We start from the raw sequence: 17935 nt of genomic DNA, 5'->3' as shown, positions 1-17935 counted from the left end.
ACACACACACACACACACACACACACACACACACACACACACACACACACACACACACACACACACACACACACACACACCAGAGGAGGCTGGTGGGAGGTGCTATAGGAGGACAGGCTCATTGTAATGGCTGGGATGAAGTTAATGGAACGGTATCAAACACATCAACCATATGGAAACCACATGTTTGACTCCGTTACATTAATACAATTCCAGCCTTTACAATGAACCGTCCTCCTATATCTCCCACCAGCCTCCACTGACACACATGCACACACACACACTCCCGAAATACAAACCCCGAAACAACTATACACACATTAAGACATCAACACACCCGTCACAGACATACAGAATGAAAAACTGTTGCCAGCAGGAGAGAGAGAGAGAACAGACGTAGAGAAACAGAAGACCCAGAGAAGAGAAAAAAGAGAGAATGTTCCTACCTGCTCTCCTCACATCCTGTGCTCCTGAAGGTAAGAGGGAGGGAGAGGGAACAAGAGAGGAGGAGGACGAAGAAAACAGAGACGGCAGGACTCCAGAAAGAGAGAGAGGGGGAGAGAGAAAGGGCGAGAGAGAGACCGGAAAGAGAGGGAGACAGAAATGGTGAGAGAGGGAGGGAGAGTGGGATGAGAGAGATTGGGAGAGAGGTAGAGAGAAAAAGTGAGAGGGAGGGAGTAGAGAGAGAGGGAAACGGAGCAACAGAGGAGAACAGAAGAGGGAGTGGCGTAATGTGTCCGATCATCATGTACACAGAGGACCACAGCACAGAAGACACTGTGTGTTAATCAAGAACACATACCGGTCCTTTACCTCAATACAGCACGCTGCACTGATTGTCGCTACTGGTGTGTGTGTGTGTGTGTGTGTGTGTGTGTGTGTGTGTGTGTGTGTGTGTGTGTGTGTGTGTGTGTGTGTGTGTGTGTGTGTGTGTGTGTGTGTGTGTGTGTGTGTGTGTGTGTGTGTGTGTGTGTGCGTTTGTCTGTCTGCACGCACGAACAGACAGACAGACAGACAGACAGACAGACAGACAGACAGACAGACAGACAGACAGACAGACAGACAGACAGACAGACAGACAGACAGACAGACAGACAGGCAGTCAGACCGACAGTCAGAAAGACAGGCGGAAAGGAATACACAATACCCTCATCTCTTCACTACTCCTGAGAGACTTACGCTCTTCTCCTCTTGTCCTTTGGGACCTGTCAGCCCCCCCCTTACACACTTGTCATACAGCCCAAGTTTTGTTAAACTATAAGAATACAGTTATCATAATAACATGTAAATACACCCAGTCTGTTGCAGGTTGCACTGCTTTGACAGTTTACTGCACTGTTAGGAGCTAGTAACACAAGCTGCACCCACTATAACATCTGCTAAACTGTGTACGTGACCAAAAAACTTTATAGTGGCTCAGGGGTAACGTTTCCCCTAGGTACAGATCTAGCATCAGCTTCCCCTCTCCCAATCCGGACTACTCCTAACCATTAGTGGGGGAAATGCTAAACTGATCTAAGATCACTGTCTAGGGGGAAACGTCACTCTACACCACTAGTGCTGGGGGAAACGTCACTCTACACCACTAGTGCTGGGGGAAACGTCACTCTACACCACTAGCGCTGGGGGAAACGTCACTCTACACCACTAGTGCTGGGGAAACGTCACTCTACACCACTAGTGCTGGGGCAAACGTCACTCTACACCACTAGTGCTGGGGAAACGTCACTCTACACCACTAGTGCTGGGGAAACGTCACTCTACACCACTAGTGCTGGGGAAACGTCACTCTACACCACTAGTGCTGGGGAAACGTCACTCTACACCACTAGTGCTGGGGGAAAACGTCACTCTACACCACTAGTGCTGGGGGAAACGTCACTCTACACCACTAGTGCTGGGGGACTCTACACCACTAGTGCTGGGGGAAACGTCACTCTACACCACTAGTGCTGGGGAAACGTCACTCTACACCACTAGTGCTGGGGGAAACGTCACTCTACACCACTAGTGCTGGGGGCAACGTCACTCTACACCACTAGTGCTGGGGGTCACTTCACTCTACACCACTAGTGCTGGGGAAACGTCACTCTACACCACTAGTGCTGGGGGCAACTTCACTCTACACCACTAGTGCTGGGGAAACGTCACTCTACACCACTAGTGCTGGGGAAACGTCACTCTACACCACTAGTGCTGGGGCAACGTCACTCTACACCACTAGTGCTGGGGAAACGTCACTCTACACCACTAGTGCTGGGGGAAACGTCACTCTACACCACTAGTGCTGGGGAAACGTCACTCTACACCACTAGTGCTGGGGGAAACGTCACTCTACACCACTAGTGCTGGGGCAACGTCACTCTACACCACTAGTGCTGGGGCAACTTCACTCTACACCACTAGTGCTGGGGGAAACGTCACTCTACACCACTAGTGCTGGGGGAAACGTCACTCTACACCACTAGTGCTGGGGAAACGTCACTCTACACCACTAGTGCTGGGGGCAAAGCGTCACTCTACACCACTAGTGCTGGGGCAACGTCACTCTACACCACTAGTGCTGGGGGCAACGTCACTCTACACCACTAGTGCTGGGAAACGTCACTCTACACCACTAGTGCTGGGGCAACGTCACTCTACACCACTAGTGCTGGGGGAACTTCACTCTACACCACTAGTGCTGGGGGCAAACGTACACCCACTAGTGCTGGGGGAAACGTCACTCTACACCACTAGTGCTGGGGGAAACGTCACTCTACACCACTAGTGCTGGGGGAAACGTCACTCTACACCACTAGTGCTGGGGGCAACGTCACTCTACACCACTAGTGCTGGGGCAACTTCACTCTACACCACTAGTGCTGGGGAAACGTCACTCTACACCACTAGTGCTGGGGAAACGTCACTCTACACCACTAGTGCTGGGGCAACGTCACTACACCACTAGTGCTGGGGAAACGTCACTCTACACCACTAGTGCTGGGGGAAACGTCACTCTACACCACTAGTGCTGGGGGAAACGTCACTCTACACCACTAGTGCTGGGGGAAACGTCACTCTACACCACTAGTGCTGGGGAAACGTCACTCTACACCACTAGTGCTGGGGGCAACTTCACTCTACACCACTAGTGCTGGGGGAAACGTCAAAACGTCACTCTACACCACTAGTGCTGGGGGAAACGTCACTCTACACCACTAGTGCTGGGGCAACGTCACTCTACACCACTAGTGCTGGGGTGCTGGGAACGTCACTCTACACCACTAGTGCTGGGGGAAACGTCACTCTACACCACTAGTGCTGGGGGCAACTTCACTCTACACCACTAGTGCTGGGGGCAACTTCACTCTACACCACTAGTGCTGGGGAAACGTCACTCTACACCACTAGTGCTGGGGAAACGTCACTCTACACCACTAGTGCTGGACGTCACTCTACACCACTAGTGCTGGGGAAACGTCACTCTACACCACTAGTGCTGGGAAACGTCACTCTACACCACTAGTGCTGGGGGAAACGTCACTCTACACCACTAGTGCTGGGGGCAAACGTCACTCTACACCACTAGTGCTGGGGAACGTCACTCTACACCACTAGTGCTGGAAACGTCACTCTACCACTAGTGCTGGGGGAAACGAATCTACACCACTAGTGCTGGAAACGTCTTCCCACACACCTGGGGCAACTTCACTCTACACCACTAGTGCTGGGGAAACGTCACTCTACACCACTAGTGCTGGGGGAAACGTCACTCTACACCACTAGTGCTGGGGGAAACGTCACTCTACACCACTAGTGCTGGGGGAAACGTCACTCTACACCACTAGTGCTGGGGAAACGTCACTCTACACCACTAGTGCTGGGGGAAACGTCACTCTACACCACTAGTGCTGGGGGAAACGTCACTCTACACCACTAGTGCTGGGGAAACGTCACTCTACACCACTAGTGCTGGGGAAACGTCACTCTACACCACTAGTGCTGGGGGCAAACGTCACTCTACACCACTAGTGCTGGGGGAAACGTCACTCTACACCACTAGTGCTGGGGGCAACTTCACTCTACACCACTAGTGCTGGGGGCAAACTTCACTCTACACCACTAGTGCTGGGTGCTGGGGAAACGTCACTCTACACCACTAGTGCTGGGGGAAACGTCACTCTACACCACTAGTGCTGGGGGGTCACTCTACACCACTAGTGCTGGGGCAACTTCACTCTACACCACTAGTGCTGGGGGCAACGTCACTCTACACCACTAGTGCTGGGGGAAACGTCACTCTACACCACTAGTGCTGGGGGCAACTTCACTCTACACCACTAGTGCTGGGGAAACGTCACTCTACACCACTAGTGCTGGGGGAAACGTCACTCTACACCACTAGTGCTGGGGAAACGTCACTCTACACCACTAGTGCTGGGGGCAACTTCACTCTACACCACTAGTGCTGGGGAAACGTCACTCTACACCACTAGTGCTGGGGGAAACGTCACTCTACACCACTAGTGCTGGGGGCAACGTCACTCTACACCACTAGTGCTGGGGGAACGTCACTCTACACCACTAGTGCTGGGGGAAACGTCACTCTACACCACTAGTGCTGGGGAAACGTCACTCTACACCACTAGTGCTGGGGGCAAGCGTCACTCTACACCACTAGTGCTGGGGAAACGTCACTCTACACCACTAGTGCTGGGGAAACGTCACTCTACACCACTAGTGCTGGGGAAACGTCACTCTACACCACTAGTGCTGGGGGAAACGTCACTCTACACCACTAGTGCTGGGAAACGTCACTCTACACCACTAGTGCTGGGGGAAACGTCACTCTACACCACTAGTGCTGGGGGTGCTGAAACGTCACTCTACACCACTAGTGCTGGGGGAAACGTCACTCTACACCACTAGTGCTGGGAAACGTCACTCTACACCACTAGTGCTGGGGAAACGTCACTCTACACCACTAGTGCTGGGGGAAACGTCACTCTACACCACTAGTGCTGGGGAAACGTCACTCTACACCACTAGTGCTGGGGGCAAACTTCACTCTACACCACTACTAGTGCTGGGGGCAAACTTCACTCTACACCACTAGTGCTGGGGGAAACGTCACTCTACACCACTAGTGCTGGGGGAACGTCACTCTACACCACTAGTGCTGGGGGCAACCACTAGTTCACTCTACACCACTAGTGCTGGGGGCAACGTCACTCTACACCACTAGTGCTGGGGGAAACATCACTCTACACCACTAGTGCTGGGGGAACGTCACTCTACACCACTAGTGCTGGGGGAAACGTCACTCTACACCACTAGTGCTGGGGAAACGTCTGGATTCTACACCACTAGTGCTGGGGGCAACTTCACTCTACACCACTAGTGCTGGGGGAAACGTCACTCTACACCACTAGTGCTGGGGGAAACGTCACTCTACACCACTAGTGCTGGGGGAAACGTCACTCTACACCACTAGTGCTGGGGGCAACTTGGCTATAGGTCCTCCTCTCACTCTCTTTCCCACTCAGTTGGCCCACTATTCATACTCTAATTGATTATATTAGAGAATCCCAGTAGGAATTCCCTACCCTGGGTAGCATTCAGGGACACTCCATCATTACCTTGTGCCAGAGCAGTTGGCTAGAGTAAAAGCAGACTCCAGACTGGTACCCAGGCAAATGACAAATGAGTCTGGAGAAGGACAGACAGATTTGGGAGGGAGTCAGACATTTAGCAACCCAACTTCCAGATGAAAACGAGCCCAGGGCACCTTTTGGCTGGCAAGTTTTTGTCTAGAGGTTTGGTTGACATTATGATTTCAGGCCCTATAAATCAGAATGAATTCATGTTTTATATTATTTTATTAATCTCATTTATTGTGTTTTTGTTTTTATGTCCTTCATTTCACTTCTTTACTGCTAAGTGTGTTGTGATAAAAAAAAGCACTTTAAATGGGCTCAGCGGTCAAAGGCACTGCATCTCAGTGCTAGTGGCATCACTACAGACCCTGGTTCAATCCTGGGCTTTATCACAACCGGCCGTGATTGGGAGTCCCGTAGGGCGGCGCACAATTGGCCCAGTGTCGTCTAGGTTAGGGTTTGGCCGGAGTAGGCCGTCATTGTAAATAGGAATTTGTTCTAAACTGACTTTCCTAGATAAATAAAGGTTAAATTTAAAAAATGGCTAGATTTTGTTTGAATGAGTTAGCCAGCTAACTTTCCAAAATATTCAGGAACAACTCCACATTTGTAAACAAAGATGGACAAAATGGGAAATCCATAAGGCATACTCCACTAGCTCCAGGTTTTTATTTTAGGACGCAGAGATTTAACGGTTATCTCTGAACGTTAGCTAGATAACTCATTGATCTTGCTTTGTGGTATGTATCTAAGGGACCTTAACCAAACACAGCATCACTGCATGCTACCACCTTACTGTGAACAAAAAAACAAACAATGAAGGGGTTTGTTGACAGCCAATGAGAATCCCCAGGCTAGCCACATACAAATGACATCTTATAACAAAGCAGCTACAGTAATCATCTGATTATTTGCATGGGCTATGTTTAATTGCAGTAAGGCCCCTCTCTGGAGGTGTCACGCCTTCTGCCGAAGTCGTTGCCTCTCCTTGTTCGGGCGGTGTTCGGCGTTCGCGTCACCGGTCTTCTAGCCATCATTGATCCATTTTTCATTTTCCATTGGTTTTGTCTTGTCTTCCCACACACCTGTTTTCAATCCCATTCATTACCTGTTGTGTATTTAACCCTCTGTTTCCCCTCATGTCTTTGTCAGAGATTGGTTATTGTCAGTGTAGTGTTTTTGTATAGGTGCGTGACGGGTCCTCGTACCCATGTTTGTTTATATTCATTTTTCTTATTAGTGTTATGGAGCATGTTACTTGGACATTTATTAAAAGACTCCATTTTACACTCCGTTTGACTCTCCTGCGCCTGACTTCCCTGCCACCTATACACATATCTCTGACAGGAGGCTTTGAATGAAGTCAATTGATGAGTAAATATATACAATACATAGGCTACATACTGCAGTAACCCATCCACTGGCTGACAACAAAATCATTTTCACAATCAATGCTGTCAGACTTTATCCTCTGGCATAACTTTTACCTTGAAAATTATTATTTCTTAGGAATTGGTCTCTTTAAATGACATTCTGCACAGCTATGTAACAAGACAAATATGTCGCTATGAAAAGTATTGTACTGCATTAGTCTCTCAAGGTAATGGTAGGTAGCTAGTAGAATACATTTATTTTTATAAATCACAGTAAGTTTTCTGTATTACATTCTTTCCCCCACCATCTGAGAAACTACAAGTAGAGGGCTTAACATTCTCAAATACCCCAATAGATGTCACCTCTAGCCCTGCAGGTGCTATTTAGAATCAAACTACATGTTTGCAATTTTGAAAGTAAATGTTTTATGTCATGTTGTACATTGTTGATACAAATCGGCATTTCCCTTCAGGGGTTTATAGTGGACCGAGACATATTTACATTTCCTCTAAAGGCATGTTCAGTGTCTTATTAACACAATGTCATACTGTAAACATGACTGTTCAGTGTCTTATTAACACACAATGTCATACTGTAAACATGACTGTTCAGTGTCTTATTAACACACAGTGTGATACTGTAAACATGACTGTTCAGTGTCTTATTAACACACAATGTCATACTGTAAACATGACTGTTCAGTGTCTTATTAACACACAATGTCATACTGTAAACATGACTGTTCAGTGTCTTATTAACACACAATGTCATACTGTAAACATGACTGTTCAGTGTCTTATTAACACAATGTCATACTGTAAACATGACTGTTCAGTGTCTTATTAACACACAATGTCATACTGTAAACATGACTGTTCAGTGTCTTATTAACACAATGTCATACTGTAAACATGACTGTTCAGTGTCTTATTAACACACAATGTCATACTGTAAACATGACTGTTCAGTGTCTTATTAACACACAATGTCATACTGTAAACATGACTGTTCAGTGTCTTATTAACACACAATGTCATACTGTAAACATTACTGTTCAGTGTCTTATTAACACACAATGTCATACTGTAAACATGACTGTTCAGTGTCTTATTAACACACAATGTCATACTGTAAACATTACATTTACATTTACATTTAAACATGTCTTATTAACACACAATGTCATACTGTAAACATGACTGTTCAGTGTCTTATTAACACACAATGTCATACTGTAAACATGACTGTTCGGTGTCTTATTAACACACAATGTCATACTGTAAACATGACTGTTCGGTGTCTTATTAACACACAATGTCATACTGTAAACATGACTGTTCGGTGTCTTATTAACACACAATGTCATACTGTAAACATGACTGACCACACAAATATATTGGCATGAATGTGGAAAAAATATTCAATTTTAAACTTTGCAATGGTACTACAATGAGTGTACAAAAAATGAGGAACATCTTCCTAATAGTGAGTTTCACCCCCGTTTGCCCTCAGAACAGCCTCGGTTCGTTGGTGCATGGACTCTACAAGGTGTTGAAAATGTTCCACAGGGATGCAGGCCCATATTGACTTCAATGCTTCCCACTGTTGGTTCAAGTTGGCTGGATGGCCTTCGGGTGGTGGACCATTCCTGATAGATATGGGAAACTGTTGAGCATGAAAAACCCATCAGTGTTGCAGTTCTTGACACACTCACAATGGTGCGCCTGGTACCTACTACCATACCCCATTCAAAGGCACATCATTATTTTGTCTTGCCAATTCACCTTTTGAATGGCACATGCAGAATCCTTTCTCAATTGTCTCAAGACTTAAAAATCCTTCTTTAACCTGTTTCCTCCCCTTTATCTACACTGATTGAAGTGGATTTAACAAGTGACATCAATAACGGATCATAGTTTTCACCTGGCCAGTCTATGCCATGGAAAGAGCAGGTGTTCCTAATGTTTTGTACACTCAGTGCACATAATGGAGAGGCAAACTTGAAATGTAATCAGGAGAGAGACGAGTTAGAATATTAATCTTCTCTGAGAAAAACAGAGCAGTTAGGCGTGCCTTTGCCTAATGGGGGGTGTATTATCTGATACAGGCACAGAGCTGCAGACACTTGCAACAGGTTTGTTTAAACCAGGAAAGTATTAGTGTGCTAGTTTAAAACATGTATAGAAGTATATGTATATTGAAGTAGTTTGTGCCTAAAAAAAAGGGCAGGAGAACAGTTGCCCTTAGACACCAGGCACAGTTGGTTTAGACACCAGACACAGTTGGTTTAGACACCAGGCACAGTTGGTTTAGACACCAGGCACAGTTGGTTTAGACACCAGGCACAGTTGGTTTAGACACCAGGCACAGTTGGTTTAGACACCAGGCACAGTTGGTTTAGACACCGGGCACAGTTGGTTTAGACACCGGGCACAGTTGGTTTAGACACCGGGCACAGTTGGTTTAGACACCAGGCACAGTTGGTTTAGACACCAGGCACAGTTGGTTTAGACACCAGGCACAGTTGGTTTAGACACCAGGCACAGTTGGTTTAGACACCAGGCACAGTTGGTTTAGACACCAGGCACAGTTGGTTTAGACACCAGGCACAGTTGGTTTAGACACCAGTTGGTTTAGACACCAGGCAGTTGGTTTAGACACCAGGCACAGTTGGTTTAGACACCAGGCACAGTTGGTTTAGACACCAGGCACAGTTGGTTTAGACACCAGGCACAGTTGGTTTAGACACCAGACACAGTTGGTTTAGACACCAGACACAGTTGGTTTAGACACCAGACACAGTTGGTTTAGACACCAGACACAGTTGGTTTAGACACCAGGCACAGTTGGTTTAGACACCAGGCACAGTTGGTTTAGACACCAGGCACAGTTGGTTTAGACACCAGTTGGTTTAGACACAGTTGGTTTAGACACCAGACACAGTTGGTTTAGACACCAGGCACAGTTGGTTTAGACACCAGACACAGTTGGTTTAGACACCAGACACAGTTGGTTTAGACACCAGACACAGTTGGTTTACAGTTGGTTTGGTTTAGACACCAGACACAGTTGGTTTAGACACCAGACACAGTTGGTTTAGACACCAGACACAGTTGGTTTAGACACCAGGCACAGTTGGTTTAGACACCAGGCACAGTTGGTTTAGACACCAGACACAGTTGGTTTAGACACCAGGCACAGTTGGTTTAGACACCAGGCACAGTTGGTTTAGACACCAGACACAGTTGGTTTAGACACCAGTTTACACAGTTGGTTTAGACACCAGACACAGTTGGTTTAGACACCAGACACAGTTGGTTTAGACACCAGACACAGTTGGTTTAGACACCAGACACAGTTGGTTTAGACACCAGGCACAGTTGGTTTAGACACAGTTGGTTTAGACACCAGACACAGTTGGTTTAGACACCAGGCACAGTTGGTTTAGACACCAGGCACAGTTGGTTTAGACACCAGACACAGTTGGTTTAGACACCAGACACAGTTGGTTTAGACACCAGACACAGTTGGTTTAGACACCAGGCACAGTTGGTTTAGACACCAGGCACAGTTGGTTTAGACACCAGGCACAGTTGGTTTAGACACCAGACACAGTTGGTTTAGACACCAGACACAGTTGGTTTAGACACCAGACACAGTTGGTTTAGACACCAGTTGGTTTAGACACCAGGCCGGGGTTAAGTTTGAAATGGGAATAGGCCTACAATCAACATAATGGTCACAGATACCATCTGTGATTACATGTAGTCTGAAATGATTGGTGTAACACAGTAACTATGTCTAACTCAGTCCTAGATTAGGCCTACAAAGAAATCTGAAACCTACACCCAAGTTTACCTTCCTTTTATCTCTTGTGGAGTAAATTATCTTTCCGCTGTCTTCACTTGTGTTGCATTTTGCACATCAAATTGCAAATATTACCCTATTGAAAAAATGAAAACATACATAGAAAAAAAAGCAACTATTGTGAGTTAAATCAGGATGGGTGGAATCTTGAGAACGGCCTAGATTTTACATCTCGAACTCCCAGAATCTTGCTGGTTTGTGCAGATTCTGAAACAATGCCCTGTGGATTCATCCATTTAAAATGATCTGTGACATTGGAAGTCATGTCCTCTATGCATCTCAAGTGGATTGATCTTCACATCAAACACATGTAGTTAGTTCTCGTTTCCATCTCATAGTTTGACAATGATACAATGGTGAAAAACACGAAGTATTTTACAAAGTGAGTGCTGTTGAAGCGCCATAAATGCTTACAAAGCAAACATTTGGCCAATTTGGGATTACATTTTAGCCTACTTGATTGGGCTGTTCTATTCTATATGAAAAATAGGACCACGATTCAACAAGTGATTACAAAGGATGTTAGGCTACTCTATCTCACTGACATTAACTGACTTTCCATCTTTCAAAGCTTAATTTGACTCAAAGCAAAGATACAGGCAAAACAGAATTAATTCAAGTGAAGTCTCGCGGTGTTTAGACACCTTTCAGACATCTTGCATTTTTCAGTCTGAAAGAACGAATTTATAAAATACCGTTGACTTCATCTGGGCCAAGCGAACCCGATATAACAGGGCCTTTATTGTTGATATTCGTGACTTATTTGTATTTCGACCGAATGCATGTGAGGCTATAGGTGGCTGAACCGAGAGCTCGCGTGCCAAACCACTGAGCGGATTGTCTCTCCCGGGGCTCTCGAGCCGTATTGTGCGTCATTTTCATAGCTGCATCTTGTTTTTCTATCGAGGCAACATGGCAACTCCCGCCGCGGTCAATCCATCGGGTAAGTCGCGATTTATCTTAAGGAAAAAACAAAAACAGTGGGGGTTTAATGGTGATTTATAACTTTAAAATGTAACATCTATTTTTGACATTTACCGGAATGGAAAGCGGCGCTTAGCTGAAGACGCCGACGTCAGGCTCACAGAGCTCAAGCTCTCCACAGCATCCCCTTCCCCCACGGAGCTATCGCAGCCTCAAAACACTTTCTGTACACCTAGAAACGCGTTTTCTTCATTATAGCGTGAACATACGTCTATTATTTACACACAAACAGCCTATAATAGGGAAGAAGCTTTTTAATGTATTGCATATGTATTTGCACGCAAAATTAGATGCTGGTTGCGTTTTGGCTCAATCCAACAGGCAGCTAGTTAGCTGCTGCTACGTGCTCTGATTTCACCGAATAGCCAGTCCCCCTCACGATACAAAGGTTCTTTTGCATACCGAGCCAATGGCCTATCGACGTTAACTCGGGCAATTTGAGTCGAGTCATTTCGACGTTTGTCACTGGTGCCAGTGACAGCGATTTGTTGGTCCCTCTCCATCGCCGGTTGATTCGACAGTCATTAGCTAGATGAAATCTGCAGCTTGCTCGGCGCTAACAACACTGTAGCCTGGCTTTCTTTACTCAGTGTTATTTGAGGAAGAAAGTTTTTAGTGAACGGCCTAAATAGTAACATAGTGGCCTAGCTAGTCTTATTTGCATGACCAGTAAAACTACCTTTATATGCCTGTGTTTGAACCTTGAAGCTCTAATTGTCATGTAATGACAGTCACAAAGGCGTTAATTACATTGTTGCTGTTATGTAGTCATTACGTTGTTACATTGTTACTGAGCAAATAAACGTACACACAGCATACATACACTTTTGTTGTTAGATGTGTACTGTATTACGGAAGCACTAGTGTAGGCTGCAATGCATCCTTAGCGGAGGTGCAATTATATCGCTGGCGCTCTTATTAATATAATCAATTCTGGGCAATGATACAAGTTTGGTAGTGATATAGAAGCAAAACATTTAGAGGAAGGCAAACAATGGCTTATATACACATTGCTGAATTGCTGCTCGTCATCAAATTATGTGTAGGCTATGGAATGTAGCCTGAGCCTTGTGTGTTGAAAAATACTACTCTAAAAATAGGCCTGAATCTTACGTTTCCTAATGTGCATTCACTCCAGTTCTATTTGTTCTGTTTAGCCTAGGCCTGATGTATTTTGTATACAGTAACGTTAACTGATTATTGAAACTAACTGTTCTACTGCCAAAAATATTTAAGAAATACAGCTTCGATTTTACTGTCATTTCCAATAATAACCACAACAGCAGGCCTCTCTCTCTCTCATTGGATATGCACATTTAAGTCTAATGAAGAAATAACTGGGGTGTTAACAGCACCGTGGCTGCATATAGAGTTGCCATGTGAAGAGAAGCATGGAACAGAATAAACAATCAACTGATTATTACCTGGGTTGCGTTCCAATAATATTTAATTTCTCCTGAAGAGTACACTCCTTAACTACTTCCCACGAATCTAAAAGCATTGCATTTAAAAAAATATTGACCAAAGAGCATTATTTTTCATTAAAGCCAGATTACACAATGCATTAATCTCCTCTTATCCCAGTAACAAACCTATTTGTCAGATTATGCGATAGGCTATAATCCATGTTTGTTGTGTTTTGTTGTGAGAGCCAGTGATATTATGATGTCTTTGGGTGGATTGAAGAAGCTACACAGGGAATGCTGCTACTAGACATGGTGGCGCTGCTCCTAAGTAATGATAGGAGAAACCGAGAAACCCTGGCTGTCCTCTCCTCCCTAGCCTCCTGTAGCCAGACACTGTGTCCTGGCAGTCCTCTCCAGCCCTAGCCTCCTGTAGCCAGACACTGTGTCCTGGCAGTCCTCTCCAGCCCTAGCCTCCTGTAGCCAGACACTGTGTCCTGGCAGTCCTCTCCAGCCCTAGCCTCCTGTAGCCAGACACTGTGTCCTGGCAGTCCTCTCCAGCCCTAGCCTCCTGTAGCCAGACACTGTGTCCTGTCAGTCCTCTCCAGCCCTAGCCTCCTGTAGCCAGACACTGTGTCCTGGCTGTCCTCTCCAGCCCTAGCCTCCTGTAGCCAGACACTGTGTCCTGGCAGTCCTCTCCAGCCCTAGCCTCCTGTAGCCAGATGATGTGTGTCCTGGCTGTCCTCTCCAGCCCTAGCCTCCTGTAGCCAGATGATGTGTGTCCTGGCTGTCCTCTCCAGCCCTTGCCTCCTGTAGCCAGATGCTGTGTGTCCTGGCTGTCCTCTCCAGCCCTAGCCTCCTGTAGGCAGAAGCTGTGTGTCCAGGCTGTCCTCTCCAGCCCTAGCCTCCTGTAGCCAGACACTGTGTTCTCACCTAGAACCACAGTATGCCATGCTATGTCTGGCTGCCACCTCCTGAGCACTAGTTATTATGCATGTATGAGTTGAAGTGTTGTTTACATACCTCTAGGCTACTTCATGAATGAATGAATTAGTTGGTTGTTTCTTTGCTGGCGTCTGCATTGTAGCTCGGGGTTTTCCAAGACAGAGAAAAGTAGAAACTAGTGGAGGAGACAGAGGGAAGGATAGGAAAGGGAGGGAGAGGAGAGGGGAAACGTTAGCTTGTATCAAATATTAACAACTGCTGGAAGCACTGGGGCAGAGAAGGGGGTTTGTTTAGCATATCCATAACATCTGGCTGATGGAGTGAATGAGTAGACCAGAGAGAGAAGGGGGTTTGTTTAGCATATCCATAACATCTGGCTGATGGAGTGAATGAGTAGACCAGAGAGAGAAGGGGTTTGTTTAGCATATCCATAACATCTGGCTGATGGAGTGAATGAGTAGACCAGAGAGAGAAGGGGGTTTGTTTAGCATATCCATAACATCTGGCTGATGGAGTGAATGAGTAGACCAGAGAGAGAGGGGGGTTTGTTTATCATATCCATAACATCTGACTGATGGAGTGAATGAGTAGACCAGAGAGAGAAGGGGGTTTGTTTAGCATATCCATAACATCTGGCTGATGGAGTGAATGAGTAGACCAGAGAGAGAAGGGGGTTTGTTTAGCATATCCATAACATCTGGCTGATGGAGTGAATGAGTAGACCAGAGAGAGAAGGGGTTTGTTTAGCATATCCATAACATCTGGCTGATGGAGTGAATGAGTAGACCAGAGAGAGAGGGGGTTTGTTTATCATATCCATAACATCTGGCTGATGGAGTGAATGAGTAGACCAGAGAGAGAAGGGGGTTTGTTTAGCATATCCATAACATCTGGCTGATGGAGTGAATGAGTAGACCAGAGAGAGAAGGGGGTTTGTTTAGCATATCCATAACATCTGGCTGATGGAGTGAATGAGTAGACCAGAGAGAGAAGGGGGTTTGTTTAGCATATCCATAACATCTGACTGATGGAGTGAATGAGTAGACCAGAGAGAGAAGGGGGTTTGTTTAGCATATCCATAACATCTGGCTGATGGAGTGAATGAGTAGACCAGAGAGAGAAGGGGTTTGTTTATCATATCCATAACATCTGGCTGATGGAGTGAATGAGTAGACCAGAGAGAGAAGGGGGTTTGTTTAGCATATCCATAACATCTGGCTGATGGAGTGAATGAGTAGACCAGAGAGAGAAGGGGTTTGTTTAGCATATCCATAACATCTGGCTGATGGAGTGAATGAGTAGACCAGAGAGAGAGGGGGTTTGTTTAGCATATCCATAACATCTGGCTGATGGAGTGAATGAGTAGACCAGAGAGAGAAGGGGGTTTGTTTAGCATATCCATAACATCTGGCTGATGGAGTGAATGAGTAGACCAGAGAGAGAAGGGGTTTGTTTAGCATATCCATAACATCTGGCTGATGGAGTGAATGAGTAGACCAGAGAGAGAGAGGGGGTTTGTTTAGCATATCCATAACATCTGACTGATGGAGTGAATGAGTAGACCAGAGAGAGAAGGGGGTTTGTTTAGCATATCCATAACATCTGGCTGATGGAGTGAATGAGTAGACCAGAGAGAGAGGGGGTTTGTTTATCATATCCATAACATCTGACTGATGGAGTGAATGAGTAGACCAGAGAGAGAAGGGGGTTTGTTTAGCATATCCATAACATCTGGCTGATGGAGTGAATGAGTAGACCAGAGAGAGAAGGGGTTTGTTTAGCATATCCATAACATCTGGCTGATGGAGTGAATGAGTAGACCAGAGAGAGAAGGGGTTTGTTTAGCATATCCATAACATCTGGCTGATGGAGTGAATGAGTAGACCAGAGAGAGAGGGGGTTTGTTTATCATATCCATAACATCTGGCTGATGGAGTGAATGAGTAGACCAGAGAGAGAAGGGGTTTGTTTAGCATATCCATAACATCTGGCTGATGGAGTGAATGAGTAGACCAGAGAGAGAAGGGGGTTTGTTTAGCATATCCATAACATCTGGCTGATGGAGTGAATGAGTAGACCAGAGAGAGAAGGGGTTTGTTTAGCATATCCATAACATCTGGCTGATGGAGTGAATGAGTAGACCAGAGAGAGAAGGGGGTTTGTTTATCATATCCATAACATCTGGCTGATGGAGTGAATGAGTAGACCAGAGAGAGAAGGGGTTTGTTTAGCATATCCATAACATCTGGCTGATGGAGTGAATGAGTAGACCAGAGAGAGAAGGGGTTTGTTTAGCATATCCATAACATCTGGCTGATGGAGTGAATGAGTAGACCAGAGAGAGAAGGGGGTTTGTTTAGCATATCCATAACATCTGGCTGATGGAGTGAATGAGTAGACCAGAGAGAGAGGGGGTTTGTTTAGCATATCCATAACATCTGGCTGATGGAGTGAATGAGTAGACCAGAGAGAGAGGGGGTTTGTTTAGCATATCCATAACATCTGGCTGATGGAGTGAATGAGTAGACCAGAGAGAGAGGGGGTTTGTTTATCATATCCATAACATCTGGCTGATGGAGTGAATGAGTAGACCAGAGAGAGAAGGGGTTTGTTTAGCATATCCATAACATCTGGCTGATGGAGTGAATGAGTAGACCAGAGAGAGAAGGGGTTTGTTTAGCATATCCATAACATCTGGCTGATGGAGTGAATGAGTAGACCAGAGAGAGAGGGGGGGTTTGTTTAGCATATCCATAACATCTGGCTGATGGAGTGAATGAGTAGACCAGAGAGAGAAGGGGTTTGTTTAGCATATCCATAACATCTGGCTGATGGAGTGAATGAGTAGACCAGAGAGAGAAGGGGTTTGTTTAGCATATCCATAACATCTGGCTGATGGAGTGAATGAGTAGACCAGAGAGAGAGGGGGTTTGTTTAGCATATCCATAACATCTGGCTGATGGAGTGAATGAGTAGACCAGAGAGAGAAGGGGGTTTGTTTAGCATATCCATAACATCTGGCTGATGGAGTGAATGAGTAGACCAGAGAGAGAGAGGGGGTGAGTTGGTAGGCCTGGGAGAAGGAAAGGCACAGAGAGAGAAATTGTGATTTGGCACGCAATGTGCTTCAGCTCACCACCCAGCACGACACGGAGCGCCGTATTCAGTCTTTCTGTGTCCTAAAACAGGCTGGATTTAGGCTACATTGAAAAAAACAACAGAAAAGCCACCATGGCATGTTCTTGTGGAGGTTCAGGTACCACATGGCCATGTCCACGCTTTCAGAGTAATATTAATGCAGCTGTAATACAGTCACAATGTCAAACAATGTCTAATGCCATGTTCTCATGTGGTACCTTTCTCTGTCCTCTGTTCCAGAGATGGGCAGTGAGTTGCCGGGGCCCGTTACTATGCCGGGGGCGGTGGTGGGGGCGGGCCAAGTGAGGATGGGCGGAGCCATGCCGGGCCGTGGGGGCAAGAGGAGATCCGGAGGGTGAGTACTATTTGATATCTGCATTTTACCCACAAGGCTATTCCACTGGTGTTCCAGCAGTATTACACCAGTATATCAAGACTACTCCAGGTTTATCCCAGGACCAAATATCAATAGAATTGCTTCATTATTCCAATGAGCAGAACTTCAGGCATGGATGACAAAAACACAGGCCAATATTCCAATGTTGAATTTCAAACAAGCTTTATTAGCAGGACAGAGTAACACGC

At 46.0% G+C, this 17935-nt stretch overlaps 1 protein-coding gene across 2 annotated transcripts in view; it reads left to right on the top strand.

The window, feature by feature from the left end:
• The first annotated feature begins 11579 nt into the window (after positions 1 to 11579).
• LOC118377023 (aryl hydrocarbon receptor nuclear translocator 2-like) overlaps positions 11580 to 17935 on the top strand; it is a 66623-nt gene continuing 60267 nt past the window's right edge. Inside the window, exons 1-2 of one of the 2 annotated variants that reach the window (XM_052515489.1) lie at positions 11580 to 11823; positions 17591 to 17705. In XM_052515489.1, the coding sequence (XP_052371449.1) occupies positions 11793 to 11823; positions 17591 to 17705 (146 nt within the window). In that variant the 5' untranslated portion in view covers positions 11580 to 11792. The remainder of the gene's footprint in view (positions 11824 to 17590; positions 17706 to 17935) is intronic. The other variant, XM_052515490.1, reaches the window with a different exon arrangement.

This window comes from Oncorhynchus keta, unplaced genomic scaffold, assembly GCF_023373465.1.
Source record: "Oncorhynchus keta strain PuntledgeMale-10-30-2019 unplaced genomic scaffold, Oket_V2 Un_scaffold_2762_pilon_pilon, whole genome shotgun sequence".
Classification (NCBI taxonomy): Eukaryota; Metazoa; Chordata; class Actinopteri; order Salmoniformes; family Salmonidae; genus Oncorhynchus; species Oncorhynchus keta.
This window is presented reverse-complemented; position numbering and strand designations above follow the sequence as displayed.